Genomic DNA, 10,237 nt, shown 5'->3' on the forward strand with positions numbered 1-10,237 from the left:
TAACTCCTGGGAGTATCTCTCTGTTTCTTAGAAGAGATGATGTCAGATTCATGAATCGTTTAATAAAGCCAATTAGATCTTCAAATTTACTCAGCTGAATTTTGTTTTTTACCAGCTCTGATACCCATGTGACTTCTATGAACATCACTTATGCCGCACACACCTCAGTTTGCTCATCTGTAAAACAGCAAGCTGCTATAACAACTAAAAGGCTAACACCATATACCTATGAATGCCTAAAAATTGATAAGGAAAAGAGAAACAACTCAGTAGATAAGTGTACCAAAAACACGTGTTGGCAAAAATTTAAACACCTAGTGCTGTCAAGGAAACAGGTATGGCAGATGGGAATGAATACTGCTGGAGCTTTTCGGAAAATACTGGCTCTAGGTATGAATATTTTAGAAGCGCATTTGACCTAGAAATCTACTTTTAGAAACCTAGCCCATGGAAGCAAAAGTACCAGGCCACAAGGATATTCACACAAAGTATTTATTGTAGCATTATTTGTAATGACACAAAATCAGAAACCCAAGGGCCCATCAAAAGGGACAGGATTGAGTAAGTATCTGGACGCTGCAGCATAATTAGAGCTCTAGCTATTGACCTGAAGGGATATCTAATTCTGGAGGAATCCTGGAGGAAAGGAAAAAAATAAAGCTCCACAGTTCAATTTCTGGACTTCCAAGAAGCTTCAGTGAAAAGATTTGATAAGAGACGAGTTAATAGCTCACTAGAGCGAGGGTAGAGGTTTAGCTGTGGATTTCATCTATGCGACATCTTTCCCCTGGCGGATGCGCGGCCTTTAGATGGACGAGCCTCTGCACACATTATAACCCGGGCGGCTTGACAAGGGCAGGGGAGCTGGCACTAGGGGGTACCAGGAGTGGAGGGCCAACAAAAACAAACGGGAGTTTGCAGGCTGAAAGGACTTAATACATATGTACTCAACAGGGGCCACTCCTTGAACCATGACGGGAACTTCAGCCCATCGTCAACTCTTCTCCCCATCACTCTTTGCAAGAGCTACGCGTGGGAAGGGCGAGCGCTGGACCAAGGTTGCTAGGTGCGCAGCGCACAGGAGCCGCATCAGGGGGCGGGAGGACTACAACTCCCAGCACGCCCCGCGCCTCCCAGCCTCGCATTCCCAGAGTGCTGCGGGCGGACCGCTCAGGAGCGGGGCGCGCTCCCGACATGCCCCGCGGCGGTCGCCAACCGCCGGATTTGAATCACGGCACCGCTCGGCGGCGGTGGAATGGGCGCCCCGTCGTTGCCCCCGGCCTGGCAGCTCTATCTCAAAGACCACCGTGTCTCTACGTTCAAGAACTGGCCTTTCCTGGAGGGCTGCGCCTGCACACCGGAACGGGTGAGCCCGCGCGGCCTCCCGGGGCCCCACGCCCGCCCCGCTGGGTCTCAGGCCACCCGCCCGTACCCAGAGCCCGGACGCCCGCCCTTGGTGACCCTTCCCCCGGGGCTCCTGGGACCCGGGGCGACCCCTCCTGCGGGGCTCCCGCCCGGCTGTGGGCCCTGCAGGGGCCTGAGCTGTGTCCGCCCTTGCAGATGGCCGCGGCCGGCTTCATCCACTGCCCCACCGAGAACGAGCCCGACTTGGCCCAGTGTTTCTTCTGCTTCAAGGAACTGGAAGGCTGGGAACCAGACGACGACCCCATGTAAGTACCCTAAGGCCAGCCCCGCTGGGCTTCCGGGGGGCCCCGGCTCCATCCGGAGCTGCCTTTTGGAGCTGAGCTCGGGAAAACTATGAATTTCCAAGAGCCGCGGTTTTCCAACCTCATTTTGTGCCCGAAGCAGCTGTTGGGAATGGATGCATCTCTGTGCTGGCGCCTTGCTGGTGCTTTGCACCTGATTAACCTGATTTGGCCAGATGTCCCTCAGGGTGCATGTTGAAGAGGCCCGTTCTTGTAGGTACCTGATGCCTTTCAGGCTCCACAGACTGCAGGTCTTGTTGTGACCGAGGGAAGTCTGCGTGCTTTTCTTGGTTTAGAGCTTTTAACTCTAAAGCTTTATCGAGCTCTAACTCACACACCACAGAAGCCACCCGTTGAAAGTGGCACACGTCAGCGTTTTGGGGATTTTGTTCTTTCAGGCACCTAGCTATTTTTTTTTTAATTCTATGTATATGCATATTTGGGCAGACAGTGACCGCTGTCTCCCCAGTCATGTGACGCCACCGTCTCTCCTCCCCTTTTTAATCCCCTGTCAGAATCGATGGTTTCCATGACTTTAATTTTTTTTTCCCTGGAGAGCCACCCAAGTTCTTTCTCTTCTGGGCCAGGATAGTGTTGCTGATTTTCGTAATGTGTTTGCCGTGAGGGCCCAGTATGGACTGGACGGCATGGTGAACATGACAGGAGTCGCTGGGTATTTACCTGCTGTGTTCTCGGGAGTGGATTTCTGAGCGCTGTGATGTGTGAGAGTCCGGTTGCTGCTGGCCGTCCGTTTGGACTTTGTATGGCTGTGTCCATCCCAGGAGTGCTGTGGTTCGGTGCTGTCTGCCCTGCAGGGCTTATCCCCAGGCAGAGGGCGTTGCCTTTGCTCCAAACCAGTAGATCGCATAACAATTCCAGTGACATGAGATTGCTTCAAACAGTTCCTTGAGGATTTTAGAGGGATTTGACACGTGATAGCTCTGGACTTACAACGTGTCGCTGTTTTCCTACTAACTGTTAAAGGACACCAGGCAAAATGCGTGGCACAGGGACGCGGGGCAGACGTCCACGCGGAGCTAGGACGAGCTGTGTGGGCGTGTGGCTTGGGACCCGGCCCGGCTAACATCTGCTTCGGACTCACTCTCTCTCCTGAAGCGGAGAGCGGCCGTCTGAGACTGGGAGTGGGTGGTGGGCAAGGGGCTGTTGATAGTGAGCTGTTGCGTCTCTCCCTTTACTGACTGTTCTCTGTTGACATGCTTCTGTATTGATTTTTCTAGAGAGGAACATAAAAAGCATTCATCTGGTTGTGCTTTCCTTTCTGTCAAGAAGGAGTTTGAAGAATTAACCCTCGGTGAATTTTTGAAACTGGACAAAGAAAGAGCCAAGAACAAAATTGTATGTATTACGGGGAGTAAGGGCCAAGCGGCAGCCCAGCCCAGCGTCTTCACTACAAACTTCCCAGCCACTCAGAAAGGCTGGACAGACTGTTTTCCTCTTGAGCATTTTTTAAGACCCTCCGATGTGTGTGTGAGGATGTAAAAGGGCAGAAAAGCATCTGTCCTGGAGTGTGGGCTTGCGGTTGTGCAGTCAGGAAAACGTGTCCCTCAGTCATGGTGTGTTCAGTGCGCGGTTCCCTCTGGTGGTGGGACACAGTGATGGTTAGTCTGCCCTTCCTGCCTTCGGTGACCGTCGAGATGAGAGTCACTTATATAGTGAGTTTCGTGTGTTAGCAGTGGTGGCAGCAGGGTTTGGGGACACTTAGAGCACGTATTGGGGCGGGGACATTATGTGTACTGGGAAAAAGAGGTGCCAGTCCAACTAGACCTTGAAGGGATTTCTGCAGGTGAACTTTGACTCTGGGACAGGCAGACTGGGTTATTGGGAGATTGTGAGAGTGAAGCCGTGAGTCGGCTGCAGAGAATAAGGGCTGCCAGAGAGAACCAGGACTCCAGTTAAATCTGAATTTCAGATACACAAGGAATAATTTTTTAGTATAGATCCCATTTTGTATGGGTGTTTATGAAAAAAATTGCTAGTTTATATGAAGATCAAATTTAACTGGGCATCCCCTGTAATTATTTGCTCAACCTGCTAGCCCTACAGAGAATAAATATTAGGTGTTTAATATCCTTGGCAGTGCACTGGGCAGGAGTCCTGCCGTCCTGGTTGCCACTCGCAGACTTTGTGCGATTCGGCCAGTCTTGGTCACACTTTCCTTGCTGCCCCCCCCCCCAGGTTCCTGAGGTCCTTTTCAGCTTGAAAATTGTGTTCCTTTTTAGAGATCAGTATGAAATAATTCTGTCCAGCATAGTAACTTTTAAATGCTAAGGACAGAATTGGTTTTTTTCAGGAAGGGGGCAGAACCGGTGGTCAGTAGAGCAAGTTGTGGAAGAGCCCCTTACTCCACAGAGGCCTGGGGAGCTGCAGTGTCGGAATTGGGGNATAAAAAGTTACCCAAAAGCTGTGACACTGAAAGAACACAAGTCAGGAGGCTCGCGTGAGGCAAGAAGACCAATGAGGCCTCTTATCTCGCCATCCGCCCAGCTCGGGAAGTGACCGGGACACCTGTTCTGCCACAGGCCAAGGACACACAGGTTATGTTTCCCCATAGGCTGCAGGATTCACTGTTGCTGGGACTCCTGCTTTGAGAGCAGAATGGGGGAGTTTGCCTTTTGCTGCTCTCCTGTGGGTTTGTCATCATGGTGGCCCTGCCCTGCTCCCCTCTGGAAGGTGGCCCTCCAGGACACCCAGGTCGGGGGGCTCAGCCATGTCCTCAGGGACTTAAAGCTCCTTCCTTCCTCACCTGGTCGCTCACCCTTCAGGCTCATCTGGAGTATTCTGTGTGATGTCAAAACCCTGTAAAGCTCTCCTCCCAGACTTTGTGGAGCAGGTCAGAGTGTTGGCCCTCTTTGGTTGCCTAGCACCCTGGAGCTGCACATGAACCTGTTCCTGGAGCCTGGTTTCCATCTCTGACTCCCTGTCCTTTCCAGACTCCTGCCAGCAGCTCTGGGTCTCCATTTATTCACCCGTAAAAGAATCTGGCTGGAGCAAGAATAGGCAGACAGATCCACGGACAGAACAGGACTGTGGACATAGGTGCCAGCACACAAGGGAGTTTAGCATGTGAGAAAGGTGGTGTTTCAAAGTTATTGTGCAAAGCTGCTTATTGAACAAACAGTGTGACAGCAACTGGCTGGATCTTGGAAAACATAAATCAGAACGCTTTTCACATACCTTCCATTGATATACTTGCGGAGGAGTCAAGACTTAAACATAAAAACCAAAACCAGAAGACATCGTCAATGAATATCTTTNGCCACTCAGAAAGGCTGGACAGACTGTTTTCCTCTTGAGCATTTTTTAAGACCCTCCGATGTGTGTGTGAGGATGTAAAAGGGCAGAAAAGCATCTGTCCTGGAGTGTGGGCTTGCGGTTGTGCAGTCAGGAAAACGTGTCCCTCAGTCATGGTGTGTTCAGTGCGCGGTTCCCTCTGGTGGTGGGACACAGTGATGGTTAGTCTGCCCTTCCTGCCTTCGGTGACCGTCGAGATGAGAGTCACTTATATAGTGAGTTTCGTGTGTTAGCAGTGGTGGCAGCAGGGTTTGGGGACACTTAGAGCACATATTGGGGAGGGGACATTATGTGTACTGGGAAAAAGAGGTGCCAGTCCAACTAGACCTTGAAGGGATTTCTGCAGGTGAACTTTGACTCTGGGACAGGCAGACTGGGTTATTGGGAGATTGTGAGAGTGAAGCCGTGAGTCGGCTGCAGAGAATAAGGGCTGCCAGAGAGAACCAGGACTCCAGTTAAATCTGAATTTCAGATACACAAGGAATAATTTTTTAGTATAGATCCCATTTTGTATGGGTGTTTATGAAAAAAATTGCTAGTTTATATGAAGATCAAATTTAACTGGGCATCCCCTGTAATTATTTGCTCAACCTGCTAGCCCTACAGAGAATAAATATTAGGTGTTTAATATCCTTGGCAGTGCACTGGGCAGGAGTCCTGCCGTCCTGGTTGCCACTCGCAGACTTTGTGCGATTCGGCCAGTCTTGGTCACACTTTCCTTGCTGCCCCCCCCAGGTTCCTGAGGTCCTTTTCAGCTTGAAAATTGTGTTCCTTTTTAGAGATCAGTATGAAATAATTCTGTCCAGCATAGTAACTTTTAAATGCTAAGGACAGAATTGGTTTTTTTCAGGAAGGGGGCAGAACCGGTGGTCAGTAGAGCAAGTTGTGGAAGAGCCCCTTACTCCACAGAGGCCTGGGGAGCTGCAGTGTCGGAATTGGGGAGTGACCCAGGGAGAGCCTCCCAGGGCAGGGTCAGCGTACTCCTGTAGGTTAGCCTTTGTGGGCCACGTGGTTTCTGTGAGATATTATTCTTTGTTGTTTGTGTTTTCACAAGCGTTTAAAAGTGGAAAAACCATTCTTAGCCCAATGGCTGTATGAAAAACAGGCCATGGGCTGGGTGGATGTGTCCTGCGGGCTGTAGCCTGCCGACCCTGCTCTAGGTGAGAGACCAGCTTTGGGTGCTCAAGGGAGCGGTCGTGACAAAGCTGCGCCTGAGCCAACAGGAGGAGGATTGGGGTGTAGCCCGGGAGGCTGAAGCCAGATTGCCCTGAGAAGTCCACAGTGTAGGGAGCTACAACATAGGAAGACATTACAGCCGTGACAGTCCAGTTCCCAAACATGTTCAGAGCGCATGCAGGCCCTGAGGTCTGGTGGCGGAATTAGGTAGCCTGTTGGGACAGGTGACTCAGGAGCCCTACTTCCTGAGCAGGAAGCCCCCCGGGAGACGCTGCCACCATCGTCTGGGTGGACAGCACTCATTTTGCAACTATTTTTGTTCTCTCCAAGTCAGAATACAGAATACTTGAAAATGATGCGCTAGTCTTGATCATTTTGTTTAATTACAAAGCAGACAACATAAGCTTCTATAAGGAAGACCCCAAAGCGCCTCCTCCCCGTGCCAGGGGGGACCACTGCTAACTGGTGGTTATTCTTCCAGATCATTCTTAAAGTGATGTATCTTAAAGAATAGAAAGTTTAAGCTATTCCTACTTTCCATAACTGGTTTATAAAACTTATGCAATAGAAAGCTTTTTTTTTAAGTCTGTGGCCCCCCACCTCTGCTGTTGTGACGCTTTAGAACTGTGCCGTCTGTTAGTGCAGCCAGTGGCCACGCGTGGCTGTTCCAGTTAACTAGACTTTAGAATTAAGTTCTTCAGTCTCACCAGCAGCATTTTGTCTGCTCAGTAGCTCCATGTGGCCAGAGGCTGCTCTTCTGGACGGTGCAGATACCGCATTTCCCCATGTATAAGACACACCTTAATTTTGGGGCCTGAAATTTGAAAAAAATGTATTACATAAAGTTATTGAACTCAAGTTTTGTTCATCATAAAATTCATACAACTCCTCATCACTGTCAAAACTCCCAACCGTTAGCTTGTCCTCATCTGTGTCTGATGACGAGTCACTGTCTTCATATGTTGCCTCGTCCTCAGCAGGAAATGCAAGTAAAATATCTACAACCACTGTGTAAGACGCACCCAGTTTTTAGACCCCACGTTTTCCGAGAAAGGGTGCGTCTTATACATGGGGAAATGCAGTAACAACATTTTCGTCATCGCAGAGCGCTCTGTGGGACAAGGCTGTTGTAGAGTGCCAACCAGTTAGGAGGTTTGTTACAAATAACTTGTCACAATACAAAAAACAAGCCCCCAGGTGTCCTGGTGTGACTGGATGGCCCCGGCGGAGCCAGTGGGAGTGGGCGTGGCCGCAGGCCTGTCTGTCACACTGAGGCGCCCGGGGGCTCCTCACCCCTTGAGGTGGGCTGGCGTGGAGCCGTCTGTTCTGCAGGGCAAGTCAGGTGGGGGCTGAGGCGTTAAGTCGGCTGCGGGATGCACCACGTGGGTTAAGACAGCAGTTTATCAAACACCTGGTTTAAGAGCCGGGTGAAATCGTGTATAAAGACTGAAGGCGAGGAATGGCTGCTGCTGTTTTCCGCTGTCCTGAGAACTTCTGAGACCCCAGGTTTAAGTGGGAGATGCTGCTGCTGCTGGGTTCCACGGGGTCACGGCTCAGGCGGCCCACCGAGCCCGGTGCGGGGAGAGTGGGGGCGGGGTTCCCGCCGGGACTCGCTCTCTGCCTCTGTCTTTTGAAAAAAAATGAAATAAGTTGGAACCAATCTGAAAATAAATCAGTTCAGGAGATAACATGGGGCAAGAAGAGAAACTTCTGTGTACGACTTTCGTTTGTAAACACCTGTGGCAAACATAGAACGAGGCCTGGGAAGGACAACTGAGGCTGAGCTCCCGAGGGCAGAAGCTTGCTCAGTGAGTTTTATGTTTTCAATAGTGTGTTTCTTGTGTGTTTCAACCTCCTTTATTAGATAATGAGTGAAATGAAGTTGTTGACCTCGGTGTTGTGATAGTGGTTAGATTACAGCCTGTGTATGTAGGGGCTTAATTAATTTTAGGCTTTTTAGAAAGAGAAGAAAAGTAAATTAAAAACATGTTTTAAAAGGCCGTGGTCTTCTTTCCCCATCAGTGACGCGAGGCCCTGGGACTGCAGTTGCACATTACCAGGGCACCGTTATGCGTTAGGTGCTGCTTTCTCTGGTGCTTGTCAGCTTATTATTATTATTTTATTTTTATTTTTTTATTGGGGACAGTGTGTTTTTCCAGGACCCATCAGCTCCAAGTCGAGTAGTTGCTTCAATCCCGTTGTGGAGGACGCAATTCAGTGGCCCATGTGGGGATTGAACTGGCAACCTTGGTGTTATGAGCACTGCACTCCAACCAACTGAGCTAACTGGCCGCCCCTAGTTTGTAACTTTTAAAATTAAATTTTCTTTTAATAATTTTAAAATATGTAAGCCTTATATATGGGGCAAAGTTTAAGACACAAAAGGTATATATTGAAAAGTAATTTAAAAAATGTTAGCCATTATCACTTTTCTTATTAGAAAACAGATTTATCCCAATAAAGTTCTGCTTGCTTTTTTAATGTGACAGTGAAATTGGGGAGAATAAAAACTAGGGTTGGGAAGGAGGTCCCTGGATCTGCTACTGTGGTTGTCATTTGTTCCTCTGAGCGAGCACTTAGCAGAATGAAAGGTTGGAAGCCAGATCTAGGGAGCCACTGGAGGTGAATGTTTTTGTGTTTCAGGAGAAAGCTAATGCTTGACAGGGTCTCTTCAACTGGACAAGGGGAGGGCGGCTCTGGACTTTCCCTGTAGGGGCAGCTGACGCAGGCAGGGTGGTGGTGGGAGCAGGGCTCTGCCAGCCTTGCTGGGTAACCCCGAGCCGGATGCCACTCGGGACCTCGTCCTTCCTGATCTCACCCACAGGGTGTGATATGGAAGCTCTTGTTTTGGTTTCATGGGTCTGTTCTTTACTTCCAGGCAAAGGAATCCAACAATAAGCAGAAAGAATTTGAAGAAACTGCAAAGAAAGTGCGCTATGCCATTGAGCAGCTGGCCGGCATGGAGTGACGCCTCCCGCCACACCCCCTGGCCCCAGTGGAATGTGTCATTGCCAAGGCACGGTCCCCAGCATTCCCAGCTTTTCTGTGGTGCCCTTAACAGTGCCTTAGAGAAGGAGAATGTCAACAGTTTGAAATGCGAATATTTAAGCTGTATTTTTGTCTTTTCTTGGAAGTGGTGCCAGGCGCTACTTCTGTCTTTGCACCTGGTGTCGCTGAGCGCAGTGACAGAGCCTCTCTTTTTCCTTTGGTAGTTTTGCTTTATTGATTCCTGGACTTGCTAGGGTGGGAAGGTGAGACGTTTGGTCACGTGGGTAGAGCCCTTCCTTCCACAGCGAAGCGTTGGGGCCTCGTTGACTAGCTGTCGAGCCTGAGATTTGATGTGAATGCAATCACAGGTCCATTGTTACTGAGCAAAAAGAGAATTAAGGGTACCATTTTAAATTTTATTTGCACAATCTAAATTTACAGTGTATTTCTTGTATTCCCAATACCCTGGATTATCTGACTTTGATGCGTACAGGTCCTGCACCCATTCCTTTACCTGCCGAGCCTCTGAATGTGCTGTGTATTAAGGGGTTTCCTCACCTGTTCCATCATTTTGTAACCTTCAAGGCCACTGAGAGAGGGAGAACTAGTGGGACTGGGCCCAGGCTGCCTCGGGACGTGATGTGTGCGAGAGCCCTTCCCATGACGGAAGCGCGCGGGCTGGGTGGCACGGAGCAGGACTGATGTCTCGAGTCAGGCTGGCCTCGTGCTTTGAGGTCAGTTGAAGATCCTTCACTTCCAGCGGGCACATGGCAAGGTTGCAGCGTTTCTCTATAACACAAGGAAAAGGTCCTTAATGCCAGACACGGCATTATCGGGGGCCGCTCGCTGTCTCTTCTCTGGTTGGAAGAGTGCAGTCCGAGTGGATTTTTCCAGGGGAGGCTGGCTCTGGACAACGCTGTTATCCATGGACGGGGCAGGCAGGGGTGTGGTGAAAACATGGCAGGCGTTCCCGGTGTTAATATTTCCAGTAGTCTGCAAATAGCTATTTCTCATTAATGATGTGGATTAGGCGGCTGATAGTTCACCTGTCTTTC

The 10,237-nt window shown here is 49.8% G+C and overlaps 1 protein-coding gene across 1 annotated transcript; it reads left to right on the top strand.

The window, feature by feature from the left end:
- Positions 1-1,195: 1,195 nt before the first annotated feature.
- Positions 1,196-9,262, top strand: BIRC5 (baculoviral IAP repeat containing 5). Its single transcript, XM_019644225.1, has 4 exons — positions 1,196-1,366; positions 1,561-1,670; positions 2,945-3,062; positions 9,073-9,262. The coding sequence occupies exons 1-4, from the start codon at positions 1,256-1,258 to the stop codon at positions 9,160-9,162; spliced, it is 429 nt and encodes a 142-aa protein (XP_019499770.1). The 5' UTR covers positions 1,196-1,255; the 3' UTR covers positions 9,163-9,262.
- Positions 9,263-10,237: the final 975 nt, after the last annotated feature.

Source organism: Hipposideros armiger, unplaced genomic scaffold, assembly GCF_001890085.2.
Source record: "Hipposideros armiger isolate ML-2016 unplaced genomic scaffold, ASM189008v1 scaffold_87, whole genome shotgun sequence".
NCBI lineage: Eukaryota > Metazoa > Chordata > Mammalia > Chiroptera > Hipposideridae > Hipposideros > Hipposideros armiger.